Raw genomic sequence first — 26,915 nt, forward strand, 5'->3', positions numbered from 1 at the left:
CAACAAGGAGTCATGTGGTAGCTTAAAGACTAACAAATTTATTTGGCCACAAGCTTTCATGGGGAAAAAACCACTTCATCCGATGCATGGAGTGCAAATCACATAGGTGGCCATATATATGTACTAGCACACCGGTTCTCAAACTTTTTGGGCTCTGGAGCCCTTTACACGTGTAAAAATGTATGGGGAGCCCCAGCGGTCCACTGATTGTGTATGTTGTACCTATCGATGTTTCCAGTTTGTCAACCTCGCAGAGCCCCTGGAGATGTCTCACGGAGCCCTGGGGCTCCGCAGAGCACAGTTTGAGAAACACTGTACTAGCATATCAAAAGAGGGAATAACATATCAAGAGTAGGAAAAGTCTGTTATATTCAAGAGATACTTCAAACTCAAAGTTGCTGCTGATTTAGAAGTGAGTTGATGAGTGAGTCATGTTTTTTAAGAAGGTTCACATTTAGCCATAGGCTTCTATCAAATATCATGCATTTTTATTAGAGTAACATAGTATCTGGGTATTAAAGGACCTCAAATGATACTGAAACATAGTGATGCTGATGCTGCTAGGTAATTGAAATTGGGCAAGGGAAAAGGTGCTCTTTGAGTGAGGCCATCAGATTTAAGACTGCTCTGCTCTGCTCTCACTGTGTAAACTGGTTTCTCTTTCTCTTTAGTTAAACAGAACACAAACTTCAAAAGAGGTAAGAGACCTTATCCCATGGAAAACTTTCAGATGTGCCAGAAACAACGAGGAGTCCTGTGGCATCTTAAATACTAACAAATGTATTTGGGCATAAGCTTGCTTGGCTAGAACCCACTTTGCCAGGTACATGAAGTGGAAATTTGAGATTCTCAGGTGTATATATGCACATGTGAACAGAGCTGGCAATGGATTTTTACATATCTACTCAAATGACACCATCATAGGACCTAACAACATCAGTTACATCATCAGGGGCTCATTTACCTGTATGTTGTATATTGGGTTGTAGATATAGATCTTGTTGTTGTAGTAACTGAGTAGGTCACTGGGGTCAGTCCAGCTAGTGTGGGCTTATTCTAGTTAGTTATGTGCTATGCAATAAAATGGACATTTGCAGCTACTCCAGATCTATGCATTTCCACTGATTTCTTTGTATACTGTGAAACTCCCCACGACATAACACTGTACATCTACTAATGTGATTTTTACCGTCATGTGCCAGCAGTGCCCCTCTGCCATGTATATTGGCCAACCCAGACTGTCTATGCGAAAGAATAAATGGACACAAATCACACATCAAGAATGGTATCATTAAAAAACTAGCAGGGCAGCACTTCAATCTCCCTGGATGCTCAGTAAGAGACTTGAAAGTTGCCATACTTCAGTAAAAAAACTTCAAAAACAGACTTCAGAGTGAAACTGCAGAGATGGAATTCATATGCAAATGTGACACTCAGTCTGGCTCTGAATAGAGACAAGGAATAGTTAGCTCATTACAAAATAACTTTCCCTCTTTTGGTAATCTCACCTTCTCATCAACTATTGAGAATGGGCAACATCCATCTTGATTGAATTGACCTTGTTAGCACTGGTCCTCTTCATAGTAATGTAACAATCCCATCTTTGTATGAATATATATCCCTGCCAAACTGAAGTTTTCCACTTCATGCATCTAATGAAGTGGGTTCCAGTCTAAGGAAGCATATGCCCAAATACATGTATTAATCTTTAAGATGCCACAAGACTTATTTTTGCTGAAATAGATTAACAGTGAAAGATACAGGAGGCTAAATTGAAATGTATCTTTCTCCTAACGTTCTGTGCATGCCCAGTAAAGAAGTGGTTAATATAATTTACAGACTTAGGGGAAAAAATAGCTGATCCTGAATCGAAATCCTGAATTTCTGTCTGGCATCCTAACAGGTAGCAGAGGCAACGCCGTGATGTCACTGCCGGACCAATCAGGAGTGAGCGTTTAGAGTCAGGAAATCCCGGCTGGTAACTGCAGTCGCACTGACGTGCTGTGCGGCCCCCGCGCAACGCGGTCTCAGTGACAGCGGCCACACTGCCCTGCGGAGCGCCGTGGGCACTAGCTCGCGGCACCGTGCAGACAGCTAAATCTGAAGAGCTTGTTGAGCGGCGGGTGGGCACGGAAGAAATGCCTTGTTCAAACACACATGCCTGCGATGCTGGCACAGCGACGCCGCCAGCCTAGTGCCACGCTGCTGCGTGGACCCGGCTCCACAGTCACGATGCCGGACTTTAAATTCGCTGCCAGAGGCGCCACGCCGCGCAGCGCGCTCTGTTTACATTTTGCAACCAGCTCCACGTTGCCGGCCCTCTCCCTGTGCCCATTGGCTCGCGGCCGCCCCTGGCTCCGCCCGTGGGTGGAGCCCCGCGCCGACCGGCGCCTGGCTGCGGCGTGAGCTGGGAGTCAGCCGGGGGACGGCGGCGGGCGCTGACAGCTGTGCCGTTCCCTGCCGCACCCCCCGAGCAGGAAACCCGGACACAGCGCGTGGGCTGGGCCAGGGGCGGCAGGGCCGGGGGAGGCAGTTCGTAGAGTGTGTGTCTGGGGAGCTGCAGGCTGGGGGGCCCGGTCTGGTCTGGCCTGGCGTGTGCTGGACGGCGGCATCGCTGAGTTGGATGTAGGTCGATGCCTGCTTGGGAGAGGTGAGGTGAAGCTGCATGTGCCTGCAGGGACGAAGCTGCTGTACCCTGGGAGCAGCGAGTTAGGGGGACCAGGGCTGTGTTGGGGCAGAGCAGATGGGGGCAGGGAAGGCTGCCTAGCGGGTGCAGTGTGCTGCGTTGTGAGGTTGCAAGGCTGCCAAGCGGATACCTTGGGTGAGTTGAGAGTAGAGCAGGTGGAGGGCAGGCGGGGGGCAGAGCACATGGGGGAAGGGGAAGGCTGCCTAGTGAGTGCTCAGGACTGTGTTGGGAGCAGAGCACTTGGGGGCAGGGATGGCTGCCTGTTGGGGGCACAGGACATGGGAGCAGGGAAGGCTGCCTGTTGGGGGGCAAGGATGGCTGCCTGTAGGGTGCCTTGTTGGGGGCACAGGACATGGGGGCAGGGAAGGCTGCCTGTTGGGGGCACAGAGGCCGGCCACAGTTGGGGGGCACAGGACGTGGAGGTGGGACTGCTGATCGTTGCACGGTTGTCGGACTGCTGGTGAGTGCCCGGGGCTTTGGGGTGCCTGTGCTGCAAGGGTCGCTGTGCACGTGGGGCCGGGGTGTTGCAGGAGGGACCGGTGACGGGCTGATGAGCCGGGACACGCTTGCGCATGTGCAGAGGAGGGCCTGGGCGGCAGTATATAGAGTCTTGGCGCCGGCGCCAGCTGAGCAGCGCTGAGCCGGCGGCAGCGGGTGAGGTGCACCCGGCCGGGTGAAGGGTCTGGCCCGGGTCGGGCGGGCACGAGGGGGTGTCCCCAGACCTGGGGTAGCGCCGGGCGCGGCGCAGGGGGGCGGATGGCTGAGGGGGGGCAAGGCGCTGAGGTGCCTGTATTGCCGCCTCCTGCGGGCTGGGGGGCAGCGGGGGCGGCAGCGCCCGGGCTCCGGGGGTCCCGCTCCGGGGCGATCGGCGGAGCATTGGCCCGGCGCGGCCGAGGCGGGAGGCGCGGCGGGATGCCCGCCCGGGCGCTGTTTTGGAGGGAGAGTGGCTGGGGAGAGGTGTCCGGCGGGCGCCCCCCGCAAACCCCTCTGTGCATGGGGCCGGGGCCGGCTGCAGCCCCCTCCCGCCCTGGGGTGACCCCGTCCTGCGCTGGCCCCAATGCAGCGGGAGATGGGGCGCCAGAAGTTTTGGAGGGAGACTGGCTCGGTGCAGGAGGGAAGGGGGTGGGGAATCCGGCTAGGGCGGCTGATCCAGCCCGGGCTGGCCTCATTATACCGCCCAGAGAGGGCACGGGGGGCGTGTGAGGAGGGGGCTCTCCCTTACCCCTCCGGGCCGAGTGACACAACGCGGGGGGGTGGCCTGGCGAGAGACCCCCTGCTGTGACCCCATCGCCTCCCACCCGTATAAGGCAGAGGAGGCAGCATATGGAGAGTTGGGGAGACTGGCTCGGGGCGGGAGCCGCTGGCTTCTGGTCTTGCCCTGCTCCCTAGTTAGCCCTGCCCGGGTGCAGCAGTGCGGGGAAGGGGCTGCAGTTTTGGAGGGAGCCTGGCCCCGGGCGGGAGGGGAAGGAAAGTGCCCGCCCGCGTGGACCCCCTGCCTTGTGACATGCGGGGGGATGGGTCCCGGCAGGTCGGGGGTGGAGCGGGGGAGGCAGTACCAGAGGGACGCCCTGAGCCCAGCCCCAGGCCGCTGCCGCCTGCTCTTCCCCGCTCTCTGTAAATTGGCGCGGAACCGGCATTGCAGGGGCCGCAGAAACGCGCAGCGTCGGAACAGCTCGTAGAGCCAGAGCGGGGACAGGAAGCCTGGGCTCCTGGGTAGGGTCCCCTCAGAGCTGGGGTGGGGAGAGGAGTAGCAGCCCTGGAGAGCAGGGAACAGAAATAGCTGGAAAAGGGACTAGCTATCTGGCTCTGGCCCTAGGCTAGATAAACACACAGAGTAGTTGTATTTTTTTAATGTTTACTACACTGTGTCTATGTATAGACACACTGTGTAGTATATTAGATGAATGTGTATAAAATGTTTGCCTAATGGAGGTGGGTATGTATGTATAATAGAGCAATATTTTACACTCATGTACTGAAGGTATGGAGCTTGAAGGGGTAGCCCGGTTACTCTGTTACAGCAGCAAAAAAAAAAAAAAAAAAAACAACAAACCAGCAAGCAAATGGTCTGGTAGCACTTTATAGACTAACAAAACATATAGATGGTATCATGAGCTTTCGTGATAGCTTTCCTGAGGCAATGGCCTGGACTTACTGTTCCCTCTCTCTTCTTGGATCCTTCACCAGCCCCCAGATGAAGCACCCTCCCCTCATATCCCTTGTATAAAGACAATGAACTAATTTAACTTGGTATAAATAGGCACTAGTGTTTTGGAAACAGTGGATTTACACTAGTGATATGCAGTGAGGTTTATGTACAACCTACCTTGTGTAATTATATAGATATAAAATACATGCATACTGGATTTGTACATATGTGCACACATGCTTTGCATTGGTAAAATATTCATGCTCTGATGCCTAATAGTGTAAGACCCAGTGCTTGAAATGTGCACCACAACAAACCTTGGTGTTAAAATCTGAGTTAATGTCCATATTTTGTCCTGTATTTCTCCTTTTTGTGTCTATGCACTGAGTTATTCTTTCCTCATTCCAGGAAGGGATTCTACAACCCAAGGAAGATGTCAAGACGCAGGTAATTTCTGTCAGCGTCATAAACCAAGCTAACCTGTATCCATCAACAGTTGCTCTTCTCATGCAGTATATGTTTTTCTCTTCTCCAGTAGTCGATTGCAAGCCAAGCAGCAACTGCTGCCGCCGCCACTCCCCAGTCAGGAAGAGTCTACACAAGCACTGCAGGCACCAGAGCCTCTCCAGACCAAGAAAAGGAAAACAGAGGTAAGCAGAGGACTAACTTGATGCAGAATTGGAAGGCTTATTTCCTGTACCTGCCACTGTAGGGAAGAATTGTTCTTCAATATAACGCATCAGGAAGAAGTGATGCAAGATGATGGTTTACTTCGCACATGATAGTGTGGTTGAGGGACGTTGATCAATTAATGTCTCTTTCTCAACAGGATATCAAAGTAGAAGATGAAAAGCTCATTAAAAGACATCAGTATGAGATTAAGGTAATGCATTCATGCATACAAAAGAGATTGAAACTAAATGGGGGAATCTCCACAATTTTTTTTTTTTAAAATATGTATTTGCCACCAGAAGATGTCGTTTGGATAGTGAGAGGAAACGTCTGCTTTACTGAGGTAGTGAGCGTCATGGTTTAGGCACAGAACTTATGGATGATAAGTCTTTAGCAGAGATGGCATATCTATATGTGAAAGTTATTCTGGAATGAAGATTTAAAATACGTGTGGATTTAAAATGGCATTAATGCCAAGACCTGTCTAAACAAGAATGTTACATTGGCTTAATTTAAGATGTGGCTTTAAACCCATCTAGTTGAAAGGGTGCAAAGGCTATGTGGGTGATCTTTATCAGTTTAAATCAGGCTTATTTTGATTTTTTTGAAGTCTCTTTGGAACTGAGATAAGGCACTCTTAAACCAATGCAAGCCCTCTTATTTTAACTCCAGCAGATTAAAATAACATTTTAACTATTTTAGACAAGGCTTGACTATGACCTTATGGAAACTCAGTGTGTTCTGGGTTTAAAAGAATGGGACTAAATACTTGATTACATCAAAGAAGTGTTCTGAAGCTAAACATGATTGGCTGTGTCTAGACTGGCAAGTTTTTCCGCAAAATCTGCTTTTGTGGAAAAACTTGCCAGCTGTCTACACTGGCCGCTTGAATTTCTGCAAGAACACTGATGATCTCATGTAAGATCGTCCGTGTTCTTGCGGAAATACTGTGCTGCTCCCGTTTGGGCAAAAGCCCTCTTGTGCAAATCATTTGCGCAAGAGGGCCAGTGTAAACAGCACAGTACTGTTTTCCGCAAAAAAGCCCCGATCGCGAAAATGGCAATTGGGGCTTTTTTGCGGAAAAGCGCGTCTAGATTGGCTATGGATGCTTTTCCGCAATCTAGACGCGCTTTTCCGAAAATGCTTTTAACGGAAAACTTTTCCGTTAAAAGCATTTCCGGAAAATCATGCCAGTGTAGATGTAGCTGATGATTGTGAAATGTTCTGAAAACTAGAGATGGAAGGTGCTATATAGCTGTGAAAGTTACTTTATTAACCAGCTGCAATCAGATAGTTGCATCTAATTAAATGGGGTTTTTATTGGATGTGCACATCATTCATACTTTTTATTCTTCAAAATGCAGGTTAGTGCCTGAGGCCAATATAATCCCATTATGACAAAGTGGCCACACCTATTACTTTTTTAGGGACTTTGCTCACTTTAATTTGTCTACATTTTATACAGATTTGATGTTCCGTCACTTTAATTGTGGAAACTTAACTGATAACTGTTTTCACTTTCACATAACATAAGAAACGGGTCACCTGATGAACGTATAGTCAGCAGGTTGAAAACAAACATAAGAAAGTACTTCACATAATATACAGTCAACCTGCAGAACTCATTGCTTGGGGAAGTTATAAAAGCCAACAATATAACTGAATTTAAAAAGTTAATGGAGAACTGATCCATCTGTGCATATTAGCCAAGATGGTCAGGGACACCACCCCAAGCTTTGGATGTTAAGCCTCTGGCTACCAGAAGCAGGAACTGGATGATGGGATGAATCACTGGATGATTGCCCTGTTCTATTCAGTCAAGCATCTGCCACTGTCTGAAGATGGGACACCGGGTTAAATGGACCATTGATCTGATCCACAGTGGCTGTATAGCTTTAACAAAATTAAAGACTCGTGAAACAAGTTTTGCACTACAGGGATGACTCCATATTGCTTCACAGTTTCCTGTGTGTATAATTTTGTGGATCCCTAGTTTTGGGTTTCTTTCAATTGTTTTACAATGTTTGGGTCTTGTCAAGCAGCAATAAAACCATTTCAGTCTGTCGGGTTGGAATTTAATCATGGATCTATGTGGGGGTAGTTTGCCCTTGAATAGCTAATTGGAAGGTAATAGGTTATCGAGTCTCCACTGAGGTGGACAGTTCACTTGTTTCCTCCTCTCTTCCCCTGACGAAAAATAGTGGAGTAGGCAGCTATTTCCCATGACAATTTAGGTTCTGAAAAGAACACTGTTGTTCAACATATAACTGAGCTAATGGATTAATTATACTTTAGTGTGATAAATCAGTTATTTACATCCCAAAAGCCAGCTTGCTTTATTTTGTCAGAATTATGTACATGTGGTGATTCCACCTTAACGAGAGAGTAATTCTTTTGCGTTCTTTCAAAACCTGTATGTATATCCTGGAACTCTTGAATAAACCAACTCTTGGTTCTGAAGAGCAAGTTAATTTTAAAATAAATTACATATTGTGCTTATGCTTTTTAAATAATTTTTGAAGGATGCTGAAGCTAGATAGTTTAACATGTACACACACAATAGAAGTTATTGAATAACTTCTTGATTTAGTCTGTCCTGTTACATACTTTAGTATGTGCCTCAAAAGCATACTGGGCAGGGGAAGTAAGCACTCTTTTTTTTTTTTAAAAAGGATTGTTTTGTTTACATTGTAGAGTTGTTGGCCACCCACAATATCAGGAGGCATCTCCCCCTGCATAATTATTGAAACACCTCACAAGGAAATGGTAGCTACTGATTTCTCCAGATTTAAAAAATACAGGTTCAGAAACCTCTTCATAAATCCATCACCGTTGCCTGATCTTAGGTAAGTTATTTACATATCATTACTTCTGAATTATAATACAACAAATTTTATACTATTAGTTTAACTGTGTCCAATATTGGGCTCATAAATAGAGGCAACTGAAATCTTCATCCCATCCACTCTAGTCTCCCTCGCCTACCCTCCCAAAAAATTCTAGTTTTATAATGGGAGAGGGAACATGCACATAAGATAAATTCACTTTTCTAATTACAGCCATTCTTTGTAGCTTAATATCACATGTAAAATTCAGCCCCCCCACCCCCTGCAAGGGTGCCTGGCGGGTGGGAGGTTCAGAGCTGGAGCAGTCCTGGATTTGCGGTGCGGGGGGAGGGGAGCACACCCCCCAGCCAGTTGCTTTCACCTACCTGGTGATTTTGTCTTTCTTCTGTGTGGTTTTATGCAAAGCAGTCCCATTCTGGGCACTTCCCATCTTCCTTGCACAACCAAACCCTGATGTAGCTTTAAGTTACAAGAGAAAGTTGCATACTGAATTTGGTGGTCCTAATTCTTAGGCTATGTCTACACTCGCTGCTTCTTGCGCTAGAACATGGCACTGTGGACACTTTCTTGCGCAAGAAAGCTCTGGTGGCCATTTTAGCCATAGGGCTTTCTTGCTCAAGAAATCCCTGCTGAGCGTCCACACTGCCCTCTTGCGCCAGAGCTCTTGCGCAAGAGGGCTTACACCTGCCAAAAAAGAGCATAGCTCTTGTGCAAGGAGCCCTCTCTTACCATGCCGTACTGTAAATTTACTTGTGCAAGAGTGGGTGGGCAGTGTGGATGCTCTGCAGATTCTTGCGCAAGAACAGCTGTACTTGCGCAAGAAGCCGTGAGTGTAGACATAGCCTTACTGTTTAGGAAATATTGAACAGGCAGACAAACTACCTCAAGTATATACTAAACTAGAGGGCTGCCTCCTCTGCTTGCTACGCTCACCTATCCTCCTCTCTGGCTGCTTTTGCTTTGCTAAGAGAGCCTGTTGACGCTAATGACATTATTCTGTGTCTGGCAGAAAACACTCTCATTCACACAAGGAATTTACCCTTATTGGGAAAGCATATTAGCAGGATACTTCTGCTAAATGATCTAGGTATAAAGAAGTTGTTACGTAAATTAGCCTGGTGTCTTAGAGTTAATACTCCACTGGGATGAGTGAATAGTTTCCATTTTTCTCTTATTTCATTTTCTAAAGAATAGAATGATGTGAATAGGACTTGAAAAATTTACCAGATGCCTAATAGCCCACAGTAGATTTGACAGATGAGGATGGGTGGATGTGAACTAGGGATGTTAACTATCAGTTATTTTACTATTTGAGTAGTTGATGGAATTACTCTTGTACATTTCAAAAGAGGAATGCAGAACTCTGCCTGCGACCTAGGGCCAGCAGGAAGTCCCGCTGACTCTGGGCTGCATGCAGCGTACCAGCTTTGAAAAGTACAAGAGTCCCCAGTGGGGACTCTTGTGCATTTCAAAGTGGCAGTGCTGCATAGAGCCTGGGGTCAGCTAGGGACTCCTCAGCTGACTGCAGTTCTGTGAGGCATTTGCCCCAGAACCTGAGATCAGCTGGAGAATCCACAGCTGATCCCAGGTTCTGTGGAAATGCCGCACAGCTGATTCCAGGCTCAGCTGCGCCGCAGTGCCCCTTTTAAACGCCACTTCGGTGTTTCAAAGAGACAGTGCTGCACAGCTGAACCGGGGATCAGCTGTGTGGTGCTGGTTGTTTTTTGTTTTTGTTTTTTTTAAGTGCCCTGTCCTTCCCTCTCCTTTTCTCCCCTCCCCGGCCCTTGCTGCCTCTGATAGAGGCAGCAGGGGGTGCAAGGGGATCAACTAGTTAACTAGTCTTTAACATCCCTAATGTGAACCCAGGGGCAATCTCCTGATGAGAAGCTGAACTCTTTTTATGCTGCTCTCTATTTGCTGGAAAAGGTGCTGAGATGTCTCCCAGGGTGTGTTTAGACTACACCTCTCTGTTGACAGAGAGATGTAGATTAGGCACATGGAAATTGCTAATGAAGCAGGGATTTAAATATCCTGTGCTTCATTAGCATAAACATGGCCGCCGCTTTTTTCAAAATGGAGTTTTTTCGAAAAAAGGCAGTCTAGACGTGGATCTGTTGAAAATAAACCCTTTTTCGACAGATCCTGTAATTTTTTTTTTTTTTTTTTTTAGGGAATCAGGATCTGTTGAATAAGGATTTACTTTCGACAGATCCGCATCTAGACTGCCATTTTTTCGAAAACTCAAATTGAAAAAAAAAAAAAAAGCAGTGGCCATGTTTATGCTAATGAAGCACAGGATATTTAAATCCCTGCTTCATTAGCAATTTCAATGAGATTGATTTGAAAAAGGGATGCAGTCTAGACGTAGCCCCAGAGTACTGTGCATAGGCACTGCCCTGTGGACTTCGTGTCTAGCTAATAAGTATCTGAAACCCTTTTCAGTTGCAATACAGGAAAGTCACTTTCTCTTCTGCGCTTTTCATAGTTGACTAGTTGGTGTAAGAAGATGATGATGGAAAGGGTTCTTTAATATTTTAATTATGTTTTTGCGATCTCCGTTCCTTGAATAAATCCAGCAAATGCCTTATATCTTGCAGCAGCAGAGTAAAATGATGGCATCAGCCAAAAAGCCATGGCAATTCAGAATCCTCTGGGTAGCAGTTAAACTGACCCACCTGATTAATCTGACTGCTGCTGCTTGGCAGAAGTAGGAGCAATAGCAAACACTGAAACTGATAGTGTGAGGACTAGGGATGTTAACATTGTTTTGTAAACGGACATTTTCAATGGTTACACCTTTTTACGGGGAGGTGAGATGTGGCTTTGCAGGAGTAGGTGCACATGGGGAGCCAACTTAAAAGCTGGTTCCCCGCGAGCACCGGCTCCCGCCTGCTTCCCCAGGCTCATTGGCTAACAGTTTAAACTAGTGAGGACTGATGAAGACAGCAGTACACCAGTTAATGTGATTTGTATTTGGAGCGCTTGCTTAGGCTATGTTTATGCTTAAAATGCTTCAGCGTAGACACGTCAGAGAAAGAGGAGATCTATCCAAGTACAGTAAAACTCCAATAGTCCGGCACTCCTGATAGTCCGGCATCAGAATGGCAAGAGCCTAGTGAGTGAGCTTTGGCAAAAAATGAGTCACAAGATAACAGCGGCAGCAGCTGAACTGAGCAAAAAGGGTAAAAAAGGATTAAAAAAACTAAAACATTACTGTATACAGTATGTACAATAAAAAGGGTTAAACACTTTATATACAGTATATAATGTATACTGTGTGTGTGTGTGTGTATGTATATATTTTTTATATATATATATATATATATATATATATATATATATATATATATATATATATATATATATATATATATATATTAAAAAAAAAACCATAACCAGCTTGTAGTACCTCCTGATAGTCCGGCATATTTGATAATCCGGCACCACCTAGGTCCCATAGGTTCCAGATTATCGGAAGTCTCCTGTAATAATCCATCTCTGAGAGGCACTAGCTAGAGTGATGTAAGAATTCTTGACCTAGTTATGTCTACATGTGCGGTTAGGTCTGTTTAACACAATTGTGGTGGTTTTATAGATTGGGGGAAGAGGGGGAGCTCAGAAAGAAAAAGGTTGCGAACCCCTGCCCTAGTGACTTTTTTCAAGCCCTGCATATGAGTTGTTAAACTGCTTCCTTGTTAAAACTGTCTACTTTGTTAAATTTATGCTGATAGCTTATGCTTAATATTTCTAGACTGAGAAAAGATGGAGGAAGCTGGAAGGGCATGAAGAATAGAATTTAAACACCAGTAGTTTAGTTTGGTTTGAGTCTTTAGTCATCTTTTATTTGACCACTTAGGAAGCCCAGTTTTCAAATGAATCAAATCTGAACTGTGTAACCAGATGGAACATAATTGCTTATTTTACCTGCCCAAGTGGTGATTTATGTCTGTGTACTTGAAACACTGGGTTATGCAGATATGTCTTGGGGACGGGGGTAGGGGAGGGAGGCTGGTGATAGGCTGCTTCTGGGATTTCAGAACAAAGTGTGCCTGAAGTTGTCTAACTTGCCATCTTTTTATTAATATGTTTTTCTGACTGCATATAAGCAGATGACTATTGAAACCTAAATCTAACACACATAGAGTAAATGCTTATCTGTCTTTGTAAAGAGGTCTCAAAAGTTCAAATGACTTTATTCCATAGCTGGGGAAATTCGAAAGATGTCTGGCTCAATATTCTGAAAAAGGAGAACAAATATGCTCACTGCAAACATTTTACTTCGCTACATTCTAACTTGCAACCACAAATGAGATCAATACTCCTGGACTGGCTGTTGGAGGTATATTTTGAGAGTTACTTTATGTACAGGCAGTCCCCGGGTTACATGGATCTGACTTACATCAGATCCCTACTTACAAATGGGGTGAGGCAACCCCTCACTAGCTGCTTCCCCCCAGCAGACCAGGGAGACACGGAGCGGCTTTTCTCAGCAGACACCTCATCTTGAGAATAAAGGAGTGAGGGAAGTGAGGTGTGGGAGAATAAAACTGAACTCTGGAGAAATGTTTGGCTAGAGTTTCCCCTACAATATGTACCAGTTCTGACTTGCATACAAATTCAACTTAAGAACAAACCTACAGTCCCTATCTTGTACATAACCCAGGGACTGCCTGTAGTGCTATGGCTGCAAAATAGATCTATGTAAAGGAAAGAGTTTACATAAAGTGTTAATATCTGTGATAGTGTAAACATAAAAGACAACCACATTTTGAAACAAATTTGACATTGCTAACCTCTAGAATACAGCGGGGAGTAGTATTCCTTGTTTTTGGCCCTTGTAGTATTATGGGTAGAACAGGCTGAATTGCTTTTTTAAGACAAATAAGCTTATTTGATAAAAATAAAGTTCTGTAAAATCCCTGGAAATTCAACATGAATCGTTTTGACTGATCACAAAATGTCCAGAGAAGGTGGTGCTGGTGTTCCCCAGCCGTTAGCCCTGTGGTTAAGGAACACACCTGGGATGTGGGATAACCAAGTTCAAATTCCAATTCTAAAAGAGAACCTAAATGGACTTCTTGATTCATCAGAAACTTCAGATTAAATTATCTGAACTTAATGCTGTTTATAGTTAGTGTTTAAAACATTTACACTCGTAGCCATTTTAAAAAGGGGTGTAATGGGATGGGTCAAACTTTGCTCGTATTTTACCAGTTGTACTCTGACACTCTGGTCTGGCAACATTTGTATTTGGGGAGGACCACATGTTCCTGGACAAGAGCCCCAGGGCAGGAGGACCAGCAGCTAGGAGCCGAGTGCAGGCCAGCAGGGTTGCCTGGGAGATCTGCTCAGGGGTGGCGGCCCAGAGGAGCAGGCAGAGGGGACGTTGACTGAGGGGGCTGGTGGCAGGGGACCTCCCCTCTGGCAAATTCCTTCATCTGGGACGGGTCTGGTCTAGTGGATTCCAGACCAGGGAGGTCAAACCTGTACTAACATCACACCTTTTACTGTAGTCTAGACTAAGCTGTACTTGACCCAACCAGCAGGGCCAACAGGATGGCTGGGCCCCTGGGTAGTATGTGTATTATATTGTGAAATAGCTGGTGGTGATGATATTTAAGGGAAGTACTTACTTGGGTTCTAGTTAAAACTAATTGTAGGTGGAATAGTTTATGCCTTTTGAAATATTGTTGCAGGTAGTTATGAAGTTATTACCGATTCCGAAGGCGGCAGTGGTTTCCTTAAAATCTGCTTGAAGTTAGAAAAGAAATGCAGAATCCTAAATAAGCTTGAGGGTTTTTTTGGTGGGCTTAGCCTTCTTTACAGTTCATTTTAAGGTAAAATAGGCATACAACTAACATCTTATAATTTGATTCTATTTCATCTTGATTCTATTTCAATGAAAGACTAAGACCTGGTGTACCTTGTGATCTGCTTGGAACAGATTAACCCCTACCCCAATAAACCATAGCAAGTAGAACACATTTTATAACATAGCAATCTTTGTTCAATTAAGAACAAAATTGTGTTTTACCATTAAAATGGGTTTACTAACATGTTTATATTTGGGGAAAATGCATCTTGCTGTAGAACAGAAAACTGAACTCAATTTTGTTTGTTCCGTTTTAGGTGTGTGAAGTATATATGCTTCACAGGGAAACCTTTTACCTAGCCCAAGACTTTTTTGATAGATTCATGTTGACACAAAAGAATATCAATAAAAATATGCTTCAGTTAATAGGAATTACCTCATTATTCATTGCCTCCAAACTTGAGGTAAGTGGCTATATGCATGGTCTTTTTAGGGTTGGAATATCTTGACAGTAAATAGCATAAAAGAGATTCAGATACTTGTATCAATACTAGTTAAACAGTTAACATCCCCAGATAAGTTATTTAACTTTAAGCATTGTAATCTTTTGTATAGTCCAAGATTCCATCAGTTTCCTCTGTGGCCTTCCACAGGGCAGCAGATGATAAACTAACAGGTGTAGGATCTGAAACTACTGAATAGTCTGAAGAGAGATTTGAAATTAATGATCCTCTTAAACAATTTTTTTTAGACTGGCCAATGCCTTAGGATAGATGCAGCTATTTCGGTAAAAGCACTTTTACTGGTATAAAATGCATCTGATAAAAAGATTTGTTAATATAGCTATTTATATATCTAGAGCAGGGGTGGGGAACCTAAGGCCAGGGGACAGGATGCAGCCTTTGGCTTGTCTGGGTCCAGACCTTCAGGTTTGGGGCTTCTTTCCTCTCCCTGCCCCTCCCACTGCAAGAACTGAGGAGTCCATGATAGTGAGGAATGGTGTGGGTGGTTTTTTTTTGTTTGTTTGTTTTTGTTTCTCACTTGTGTGCAGCCCCTGACTGATTCCCTCCTCCCCCCGTGGATCAATGGCCCCCGCCCAAAAAAAGGTTTCCCGCTCTGATCTGAAGTATGCCATAAATGGTGTTTGAATTAAACAGAGTTCATTGGGAGGTCTCTGAATTTTCTGAGCAGGTGACACTTTTAGACTACAGTGATGAAAGCAGGAAATACTACTTTTGTTCTAGTCAACGTTACTCCCCTCTCTCTGAAATACATAGTGTCTACTTATTTAATGGTTCTGCATTACTAGTTTCTAGCTCACTTTCTGTGGATACAAAATATGAACGGCTTATACCATCTGTATTACCATAGGAAATAGCTGAAATACAGTGCCTGTTGAGTTGACATGAGGTTCTGTCTGTAAATCTGAAAAGATTCACAGATGTCTTCTGCAGTTTGTTTTGCATTCTTGCAGGATCCAAAAGCCCTTCTGGTCCTGAATTTGTGTGTGTGTGTTTTTTTTTGTTTGTTTTTGTTTGTTTTTAGGAGATATATGCTCCTAAACTACAAGAATTTGCCTATGTCACAGATGGTGCTTGTAGCGAAGATGATATTATAAGAATGGAGCTCATTGTATTAAAGGTAATGTAACAATTACTATTTCTACTAGCTGGTTGAGTGATAGCCCCATAGCATCTTACAGTATTTAATGACTGCTCTGTTGGTGCCTTTTCACCATCTCTTACCCAAAAAAGGACCTCATTTCTAACTTTCTGAAATGCAATTTTTCAATCTCAAAAGTTGGTGTCCACTTTTAGGGTGGAGGTCTCTTTAAGGGTCCCCCTTTGCCACCTAAGTTCTACATTTGTTTTCTGAGAACTGTAGTGGAAAGTGGCTTTTGTTGCTGCCTCTAATAGTCTTGTCTGGAAGATGGAATGCTGCAAGTGGAGAGGAACTACTGAAATAGCCCCTACAGTCTTTTAGACTACCTGAAGATATTTGCTGAGAATTTTTTAGAAAAATCCAATTGTTCTGCATCACTGTAGGTTTCAAAACCAGCCTGGTTTCTAGTAGAATCATTCGAAAAGTAATAGTTACATGCTTGACTTCTCAGCAGACCACCTGGCAGGCTGACAGACAACCTGGAGCCCTGGCTTATGGTTTCTTAACAGCCAACCAGGTGGACTGCTCTACAGTTGGGGCTTCCAGGGTCCTAGGTCTTGAGCAGTCTATCAAGTGGTATGCTTCCATGTCAAGGTTTCCAAAGGAGTTAGGTGGGAAACAGTAATCTTGTTTTGTAGAGAATTGTGGGGGTGTTTTTTTGGGGGGGCCTTGATTAGACCAAAATCAACTTAGAAATCCTCCCAAACTAAATCTGCTTTAGGCTGCAGCTACTAAAGCTCCAGTTCCAAAGCCACAGAACATCTTTAGAATGTGTCTTTTGGCTCCTCAGCATTTATATGCCTTTCCTATATGAGGATCATTTGCCCAGTCTTTTTTTTTTTTTTTTTTTTTAAGCCCTCCTTTTGAGAGGGTGGGGGAGGCAAAGGGTCAGGAAAGATGTTTTGGCTGTTCTTAAGCTGTTACTGAAATTCAGATGTGGTCCAGATTCTGTTTCTGAATGTCAAGACAGTTATTTCTGGAGCACACATTTGCTTGAAATTGTCAGGTATCCTGAATGTGACTCAGGAATATAGGTGCATGTTAGGTTAGTTGACCTAACTGGGGATGGAAATGGGGGACAGGAGATTGGGTAAGACAGGAGAGGAGGAAGTATAGAACTTGGTTGATATTTTTTGGTGGGGGAAGAATGGATATGCATTTTAAGTGCTTAGAAAATTATATTTTAATATCTGTAGGCTTTAAAATGGGAACTGTGCCCAGTGACAATCATCTCCTGGCTCAATCTGTATCTCCAAGTGGACGCTTTGAAAGATATTCCAAAAGTGCTTCTACCTCAGTATTCTCAGGAAAAATTTATTCAAATAGCACAGGTAGGTAATCTTTGCTCACTACTTAACATGCCACTTTTGGTGCCCTAAGCAGGAATGCATGCTGTAAAATAGGACTCCTGAAAATATCTTAACTACTGTTTAAAGGAACAAGGAAGAGTTTTATATGACACGATAATGTGTAAGAAGCATAAGGGTTACTAGATGGGCATAAAAATTAAGAACTTTCCTAAATCTATACAATCTTGAAAGTGAAATAATCAAATCATTCCGGACACTTTCCGGCTACGTCGAGACTGGCCACAAATTCCGGAAAAGGGATGCAAATCAGGTAAGTCAGCATAGGGAACTCCGCGGGGGATTTAAATATCCCCCGCGGATTTAAATAAAACATGTCCGCCGCTTTTTTCCCGGCTTGGGGAAAAGCCGGAAAAAAGCGTCTAGACTGGCACGATCCTCCGGAATAAAGCCCTTTTCATCAAGATGAAAGTAGGAATAAGAGATCCTCCGGAAAAGGGCTTTATTCCGGAGGATCGTGCCAGTCTAGACGCTTTTTTTCCGGCTTTTCCCCAAGCCGGAAAAAAAGCTGCGGATATGTTTTATTTAAATCCCCTGCGGAGTTCCCTATGCTGACTGACCTGATTTGCATCCCTTTTCCGGAATTTGTGGCCAGTCTAGACGTAGCCTCCATGTTCATGACTGTTAGATGTGAAGCGGCCAACTCACAAAGCAAAAACACCTACCTGTAGCTGTAGAGTCTGTACAATCAAATTTAGAACACAGCAATTAGGTGAGACAAGTGCAACTTTATGGCCTTAGTCTTGTTAGACTAGTTTACTGAAAGGTCCCTTTTGAGACAAATTCTAATACTTGTGGGCTGTGTCTAGACTGGCAAGTTTTTCTGGAAAATCATCTGCTTTTCCGGAAAAACTTGCCAGCTGTCTACACTGGCCGCTTGAATTTCTGAAAAAGCACTGACTATCTACTGTAAAATCACCAGTGCTTTTCCGGGAAAAACTATGCTCCTCCCGTTCAGGCAAAAGTCTTTTTCCGAAAGCCTTTTGCGCAAAAGGGCCAGTGTAGACAACATAGTAATGTTTTCCGCAAAAAAGCCCCGATCGCGAAAACGGCGATCGGGGCTTTTTTGCGGAAAAGCATGTCTAGATTGGCCATGGATGCTTTTCCGCAAAGTGCTTTTCCGGAAAAGCGTCCTGCCAATCTAGACACGCTTTTCCGAAAATGCTTTTAATGGAAAACTTTTCCGTTAAAGTATTTCTGGAAAATCATGCCAGTGTAGATGTAGCCGTGGAGAGTGGGGGAGTGCCTATACAGTGTGTGGTGTGTTTGTGTGTGTGTGTGTGGGGCTTGTGGTTTAATCCTACATACATATATATGGGACTATTCATGTTTCAAAAGTAACTTTTGTAACCATTATTTGTTTTCACAGCTTTTAGACCTATGTATTTTAGATGTCAGTTCTCTGGACTTCCAGTATAGAACACTGGCTGCTGCTGCACTCTGCCACTATGCCTCAGCCGAGGTAGTTAAAAAAGCCTCAGGTAAGGTGGTCTTACCACCATGATAGCTCGTAAAGCTATCCAAGTGGGTCTAATATCCTCAATCCTCTTAATTGTGTTTGGACCACTGGAAAACTTTTTTAAAAACTGAACCTCAGATTATTACAACTATCTTGGTTTCAGCAGCATGCTGTGTGCTGTTCTAGTTTCTCAACTTGATCAATTAATCAGGTTTTGATCCCATTTATTTTTCAGGGTCCTCATTCACCTGCACCCCATGATAGTATCCCAACTACTGCAAAATTACTAACTGAATTTTAAGGAGCAGAAGCACAAGATTGTTGTGCTTCTGATGTGAAGTATCAGGCAATAACAATATTTTGTTGCTCTAGCTGCAGAAATAGCATCAGAACTGCTCTTGTAAATTAAAAATTCAACAGCAATCAGTAATTTTATATAATGCTAAAATGTTGAGTTTGGGTGACTTAACCTTACCTGAATGTGTTTCATGGAGGTTTTGTGTTGACTCAAGACAGCATGCCTATGTCATTAATAGGATTCATCTTTGTGCAGTGCATTAACTGGAAAAATGTTGCAAGATGTAGATGCAGTGATGTCTGATTACTCGATCCTTGTGCATGACTTTTCCTTATCACTGTATTAATCAAACTGCAGCATAGATATGTCCTTGTATTTGGGTCCCTATTTGTTACTCTTGTAAGCAGGCAGTTAATGTGACTTTAGAGAAGAAAGAAAGATGTTTCCTGTCAGGCCAGCTGTAAAGTAAATGATTTTAAAGAAAACTTCTCTAAAGACTGCACAGAGCAGTGTTTCTTAAATTATGTTCCACAGAACACTGGTGTTCTGCAAACAACTCAAACGTGTGCTGTAACCTCTTGTTTTTATTACTACTTTTTTGTCTGAACTTTTTTTGGGGGGGGGGAAGGGGAGAGTTTTCATAAGTGTTCTGCACTTTCAAAAAGTTTAAGAAACACTGGCATAGAGCAATGACTCTTAGCATGTCTAGGGTTGCTGATTCCACATCTAGTCTATCAATCAGTAAAGGCCAGTGAGATTTTTGAGCCTTATATAGAAAAGAGTATGATTGTCCATAAGCTAAACAATGCAGCTATGAAATGTTGCCTTAATATACTTAAGTTATGATAAAACTTATCAAAGTGGTAGTGCAGGACAGATCTAAAATTAAACCTGTAGCCTGCAACTATAGCAAATATATGCACAAAGCATAGGAAAGTGAAAACAAACTTCCTCTCCTTTACTTTACCATGTTAGCATGCAACATGGTTTAGCTGCATAATTTCTAAAACTGATATTTTTCCCTTAGGTTTAGATTGGGACAGCATTTCAGAATGTGTAGAATGGATGGAACCTTTTGTTAGAGTGGCAAGAAAAGCCCCAGTGAAATTGAAGAGTTTTAAGAAGATTGCCATGGAAGACAGACATAATATCCAAACCCATACAAACTACTTGGACATGCTGGTACGACTTGATTTTTGTTTGTGATTTCTATGCCTAACCTTAAAATAAGGTGGGCAATAAGTATATAGTTTCTAAAACTAGTCATCATGTGGACAGAGCCAACTCAGTGGCTTTAAACCTCTTTTCATTTGCAGACCCCCTAAAAAAGTCAAATGGATTAGTGGCCCACTTGGGAAAATGTTAGCGGGCTGCCAGGAGGCCATAGTCCACAGGACTAGAGGCATGTTCTATGGCTTCCCACTTTCCTCTAATCAGTTTTTCATGATCTTATCAAACTATAGTAACCCATGTATATTGTTTCTATAAGGGGGGAGGGTGCATAATTGGTCTCAATGGTTCAGTCATGGTGAAAGGGCATAACAAGTCAGGTTCCACAGGGACTGGTTCTGTTCAAATCTTCCATAATTTAGATACCACCAAGCTGAGAGGGGTTACAAGTACTCTGGAGGATAGGGTCTTAATTTTAAAATGATGTGGAGAGAGGGTCTGAGGTAAATACAATGAAGTTCAATAAGGACAAATGCAAAGTACTCCACTTCCCTGAGTCAGCCGCTGGTCAGTTTCAGCAATGGCTGAATTGGGGCAGAGCAGCTCCAATTGTCTGGCTGCTCTGAGCACTTCCAGGTTCCAGATGGTGCCAGACCATCAGGAGTGCCGGACCATTGGAGTTTTACTGTACCTGAAAAGTGTTACAAAGAGGAGGGAGAAAAATTATAGGACAAGAAGCGCAACATAGCTTAAACTGTAGCAAGGGAGACTTAGGGAAAACTTCTTGTCAGGGTAGTTTAACCTATTCTTAAATATCTCAAATGATGGTGATTCTACAACCTCTCTAGGTAGACAGACAGCCATCAGGGATAATCTAGATGGTGCTTGGTCCTGTGGTGAGGGCAGGGAACTGGACTTGATGACCTCACAAGTCCCCTTCCAGGTCTAGGACTCTCTGAAATCTTGCATGTATGACAATAGCAGAAGGGGGGGGGAGTGTCCACAGCTGGGTGTGTACCAAGGTGTCATGTGCTGGGGGAAGGATGTCAAACTGCCAGCAGGAAAGTCTCAAATGAGCCACATCCACCCTGACTTATCAAGCATTAATGAAGCTACTCTAACTTTATATATAAAAAAACCCAACACCACTACCTCTGACTTCCACTCCAAATCATGTGGATGTGGGTTTTGTCCACAAAAGCTTATGCCCTAAAATCTGTTAGTATCTAAAGATATCATAGGACTCATTGTTTGTGCCAGTGGTCTAAAAAGAGCAAAATAGCTTGGGCTAACTGTCCATTCCCCACTTGGCTATTTCATGGCACATTTCAGTAAGATACATAGTATCAGACTCTACTGCTTTGTCACTCTTCTGCAGTCAAGAATCGCTAAGAATGTTCTGTAGAACACTTAATTAACTTATTGCAGTCAAGTGGTTTTTTACTCATGCCCGTGACCCAGATGGACCCTGGCTGAGCCAAAATCTATCAGGCTTCATTCTTAGTATTTTTCACTAATGTACAAAAAAGGTAGCTGGAATATTTAATTATAGGTGTAGAAGTAACTGTCATACTTCAACAGAAGATAGAGCTTTCAACAACTCAACAGGGACATTGTATAATAATGGCTGTGTAAACTCTAATTGTCTTTCTTCCTCCCCCCCAACTTCAGGATGAAGTGAATTGTGGAGCAACTCTGACAGCACCAGGACAGTTATCTCCAGGATGTATAGGAGGAATAATAACCCCCCCCAAAAGCACAGAGAAAAAGTGAAATATGGAAGCAGCAGCCAAGACAAATGCAGTGAACACTGTGGTAGAAACTCCTAAGCAGGATGCTGTGCTTCAGTACAAGGCTACCCAAAAGCAGACTCTCCAAACTAATCCTTGCACATTTAATTCCTCAACACCCTGTGGAGTAACAAATGATGTGTCAAGCTGGGTAAGGGATAGGAGACTTGGACTTCAGTTTTAAGAATTGTTATAGAACACCCTTCCTTATGTTTTATAGGTAGCTGAATTAGACCTTTTGCTACCTTCTGTTTTTTATCTATGCTACAGTAGGAATATTTAATTTGACCAATTCTTAAATTATGAATTGTTTCATTATGGATTTCAGGAACTTGTTTTAAAACAGCTTGTTGGATAGAATTGCAGTCATTAACTGGGTAGAGCTATAACAATTTGTTGAATGGCAGAAGAAACAAATCTGGACTTTTTTTTTCCCTCCATGTATTACTCAAACAAGAATCTGTACAAAAAGTCAAACCTATTAGTTTATATAGTTTTTGCCAATATCACTTTTTCCTAAAGTTAAAGGCCATATTTCATTGACATTTTAACCTGATTGCACTTAGCTTTGCCTACCTACCTATATGCTGGTGCAAATGGGAGAGAGGCAGGGATTACTATTTGAAGCTCAGATGCCTTTTAAAGTCCAGATAGCAGCTTTAGTTAGTTGGGCTTGAACTGGTCCCTCAGTCTAGACAAGGCTTAAATAAAGTGGCAGATTACTTTTAAAATAGCTCTGTAAATAGGGTTGCTGAAGTGGTGCTAATCTGAACTTGGTCTGAGTCCTAAGTTTGAACTCAGGTTAAAAAAAAAATTTTTTTTTTTGCTGCTGCAGTTAATTTAACTGGAAAAGTAGGTGAAGGAAAAAAATCTGCTTCATACTAAGACCTAGATATGGCCCTTTTAAATGTAATGCTCTTAGTTAGAACTAGAGTAGATTTAGGAAGAGTTGCACCTGAACTGGAAGCAGTTTTAATATCCCATACAGCATTAACCACTAATGTATGCTCCTTTGAATGTTCACTACCTCTTCTCCTGCCACACTTGCTTCTGCTCTACATCAGGGCAGGTGTTCCAGCAAGGAGCATCTTTTTGAACAAGAGGAATTACATGCAAATCAGTAAAGAAGAATATTAATTGTATATAACTCAAACTCTTGATGGCAGAGTGTGAGCCATGCTTATTCAATGCACACATCACCATAAGTAGTAACTTAGGTATAATCAACTGTATTAAACTCAGCATGCTCTGCTAGTTTAACTAAACTGAAGCTTGAATTCATTGCTTCAAACTGATTCTTAAAGCATTGCCCCATTTAGGATGTCAGACCTGTACAATTTTGTAAGATAATGGGTTTTATTGTAATTATTTCATGTATTTTTAAAAATACCACACCATATACTTGTAAATATATATTGTATAAAAGCTTCAAATATTCAACACATGAGTTAAATAAAGTGAAATATTTTCCAGTCTACATCATAACATAGGAATTTTTATCACTAGTCTAAAAGTAAAGTTTTGCCATTGCTTGAAGAAATTTCTTTTTTCGTCTCTGTGCAGCAAGTTGCAGTACTTCCTCTGGGTTACTAGCATTCAACTCTGTCTGGCCAATAGCTTTAATCTCAAAGTAAAAAATCATTTATTAGTTACAAAATAGTTTCTGCTTTAGTCTAAAAGAAAGCAAGAATGTAACATTTTTATAAAATGTTAATGCTTGAGTTCACATCACCATTCTTTCACCTTCATAGTTACAACTAGTAACTACAGGTTGTGACTCCTTAGTCTGGCACAGACCATGGATGTTCCGGGACCACAGAAGCCAGTAGCACTGTAGGAGACACCAGCAACTCAGCCAAATGGGCAGTACAGCAGGGAGCTCCAGCCCCAGCTGCAGAGCTCCAGCCCTGATGACATCAAGAGCCCCATCTAATAGGCTTGAACCCATCAGCAGCACAAGCCAGGAGGGGAGGGACCTCCCCTACTCTAGCTCTGAATTACCTTTTACAGGTCCCAAACAAGATTTGCTGAATTCCCTATCACCAAACCCCTCCCCTTTAACTTACTGCTATTTGTCTCTTGTCTGTCTCTCCTCTCTTATGATGGAGATCTGAACAAAAGTGTTAAGAAAAAGCTTCATGTGGACATGTAATCAATACAGCAACAGTACAAAGGAACTAGGACCTACAAGAGACTTGTATATTTCATGAGCAAATGACCACTCAGGGATAATGGCTGAGCAAGTCCTTGGACACAAACTATTCTTTCCAAATTTCCAATCAGGTCAAAAGCTCTGAAAAACTGTCCCAGTAAGTAGCATGGATGCTTCTCCTTTCAACCCCAACAGACCTAGGCCCCTAACCAAGGGAATGTGACTATTGCACCCATCTACATCGATTTGTTCTAACATGAAACTTAACTCAACCCTCAATACACTTAAGCTTTGTGCTTGGTTCTTCAACATGACCCCATAAATTGCTTTTGCTGTAAGTATTTCTAATGAAAGGATACATGTCAAGTATTCCAAAATGGTGACATCCCAGATGTAGTCATAGTAAGAATCCATAGCATCATGGCTGAAAGAGAATATCAATTAAGTTGTGGAATATGTACAGTCATTTAATTTTAAATATAAATGTATGTACCTGTTTTGTTCCTGCAGTGCCTTAAATGCTGTTTTATAGTCTATTTCTCTGAGGAACTGACATAAAATTGCTACCTATAGAGAGAAAGGAAGACTGATTTAATACAACATTTCTTAAAGCTTCTCTCCTTGTGCTGAAATAATGGGCAGATTTAATTACATCTTGTTTTCATAGTAAATGGCTTTCCAGTAATCTGATACTTGGATTCATTCTACAAACACTAAGTTTAGAGGTTAAAAACAGTAAATTAAGCTTTATGAAGTAGCTTTGCTCCTATTAACAGAATGATACAGCCTTTCAAGCCAGAGTAATTCCAGCACACCATGCAGAAAGAAAAGGTAAAAGGACTGACTGACAACTCCCTATTTTTAGTCTTTTATTCCACTGCAGCACAATAATTGCTTGGTGCAGCTCCATAAGATGTACTGATTTGATGTAGATTTAAAAAGAGATGCAAGAGGTGCAGTTTTCTGGAAAAGGTAAAAAGTAAGAGGGGGAAATGCCATTGGTCTTTCTAAAGCGATTTAATTCTAATTTTTGCAGAGTGACTGGTAGGTTCATTCTTGCTGACAGTTTTTCTTCCAGCAAGATAGATCCAGATTAGGGATGTTAAATGGCATTTAATCAGCTAATTGACTAGCTGATAAGGGGGGGGAAACTCTAGCACAGCAGTGGGGTTAGCTCCCAGTCCTAGCAGCTAATCCCACTATACTTCTGCCTTTTAAATGTATTAAGAACCTGGTGGCTCTTAATACATTTAAAAGGCTTAAGTGCAGCAGGAAGGACTGGGCATGAGCTGGGAATCAGCTGTTTCTGGCTTGTGCCTGGTCCCCCACTATGCCTCTGCTTCCCTAGAAATGGTGCTAGGAGGGTAACTGGTTTTTAAGCCAGCTCCCACTCCCCCCACTTCCTGCCTCTCTCTGATAGAGGCAGCAAAGAGAAGGGCAAGAGCGACTAGTCGCTTACATCTCTACTCCAGATGGAATTCCTACTCGGTCCAATGATTTCTACACTACACTGGATGGCCCTGTGTGGTTATTAGGTTAAGCAAAGACTGACACCAGTTCAGGCAAGGATATGCTTGCAATAATGCATATTTCATTACATGCCCTGGCTGCTAGGCTACGCATTAAATCAGAGGATGGGGGGAGAGGCTGCAAAGAAGTGAATATTTTAAAATAAAAACAAGAAGCTTGCAGTCTCTGTGAACTTAACTAATGTACTTTCTTTTTAAGTGAGTTCAGATCAGAACCAGCCAATGAAATTTTCAAAGCATTATCACAATATTTTGATTAGTTTCTAAACTCTGCCAGGGAATGTTTACATAATCATTTTTAAATCAGACTTGTTAATTTTTTCCCTTTTAAAGAGAGTTCTTTAAAAACTGGCACCTGAATACACTCTTACCTGGGTATGGCAGTTGAGCAAAGAACAGCACTTTATCATTCTTTTTATCACCTATAGAGCACAAATTCAGAAGACAATTACAATGGCTTTCAAAATGTTGACAACATTAAGCACATTGTTGGCAACTTATCTAAAAGCAAAAATAAATACAGGAAGCCCTCATCCCCTGCAAATGGTGACTTTCGTGAATAGCCCCAGCTCCTGGCCCCCGCAGTGAGTTCCCTGCAGCTCAGCCCCTGCCATGCCTTTTTCCCAGTTGGGACAGAAGGCCCCCTGCAAATACATAGAACTGCAAATAGCAATTCTGCAAATCACAAGGGTCTACTGTAATTGTATACATATGCTTTTCCTTTAGAGATGAACTGAAGAAGAGGTTATCTATCTGTATAACACGGTTCTTCAAGATGTGTAGTCCCTATTTGAATTCCAAATCTGGGTGTATATGCATCAAAACATTTCATAGCAATGTCTAGGATTGGCAGGTGTGCAGATTCCTAATAGGCTGAGTGAATACTTCACCAACCATCCTCTTACTACAGAGCATTCCAATCTGGAGCAGATGGGGTTGACAGTAGGTACTTACATCCAAATAGAGCATCCCAACCTCATTCTATGAGTGATGGTCTTTATATGGATTTCAAATGTAGGTGAGTAGCAAGCAGTGATCGGTGTAAAGGTGGGTGTGAGGATATGGTCAATAGCATTGGCTGTAGAAGAGCTTGGCCCACAAGTGCTGTGTCTGCTGCAACCATGAGGGCGATGGCATAATAGGAAGTGAAGGTAGGGATAGAGCACTGTGTTGCCAAGAGACATCAGCGAGGCAGAATGACAAGGCAGCTTGAGCCCAGGCAGAATGCACCATGACAACATTAAATGAACTCATCTAGCAGAGCCTGTGGCATTCATGGCTGCACCCAAAGACCCCTTTAGAAATGCACTGCAAGGAGGATAT

At 43.0% G+C, this 26,915-nt stretch overlaps 2 protein-coding genes across 4 annotated transcripts in view; one reads left to right on the top strand and one right to left on the bottom strand.

Annotated features, from left to right (window-relative positions):
* The first annotated feature begins 2,346 nt into the window (after positions 1-2,346).
* On the top strand, positions 2,347-23,388 carry CCNE2 (cyclin E2). Of its 3 annotated transcripts, none has more exons than XM_075920361.1 (12): positions 2,347-2,650; positions 5,244-5,282; positions 5,371-5,485; positions 5,665-5,718; positions 8,202-8,353; positions 12,557-12,692; positions 14,483-14,629; positions 15,711-15,806; positions 17,024-17,158; positions 18,564-18,675; positions 19,979-20,133; positions 21,793-23,388. In XM_075920361.1, the coding sequence occupies exons 1-12, from the start codon at positions 2,634-2,636 to the stop codon at positions 21,892-21,894; spliced, it is 1,260 nt and encodes a 419-aa protein (XP_075776476.1). In that variant the 5' UTR covers positions 2,347-2,633; the 3' UTR covers positions 21,895-23,388. The 3 variants fall into 3 exon arrangements, with proteins under 3 accessions (XP_075776476.1, XP_006134131.1, XP_006134130.1); XM_006134069.4 differs by lacking the exon at positions 2,347-2,650 and adding an exon at positions 3,027-3,146; XM_006134068.4 differs by lacking the exon at positions 2,347-2,650 and adding an exon at positions 3,227-3,340.
* The window catches only part of INTS8 (integrator complex subunit 8), an 83,490-nt gene continuing 79,818 nt past the window's right edge, over positions 23,244-26,915 (bottom strand). The window contains exons 23-27 of the mRNA XM_075920360.1: positions 25,964-26,014; positions 24,557-24,630; positions 24,423-24,487; positions 23,978-24,021; positions 23,244-23,535 (exon numbers count right to left, since the gene is read on the bottom strand). Coding sequence (XP_075776475.1) covers positions 23,419-23,535; positions 23,978-24,021; positions 24,423-24,487; positions 24,557-24,630; positions 25,964-26,014 — 351 coding nt within the window. The 3' untranslated portion in view covers positions 23,244-23,418. The remainder of the gene's footprint in view (positions 23,536-23,977; positions 24,022-24,422; positions 24,488-24,556; positions 24,631-25,963; positions 26,015-26,915) is intronic.

This window comes from Pelodiscus sinensis, chromosome 2, assembly GCF_049634645.1.
Source record: "Pelodiscus sinensis isolate JC-2024 chromosome 2, ASM4963464v1, whole genome shotgun sequence".
Classification (NCBI taxonomy): Eukaryota; Metazoa; Chordata; order Testudines; family Trionychidae; genus Pelodiscus; species Pelodiscus sinensis.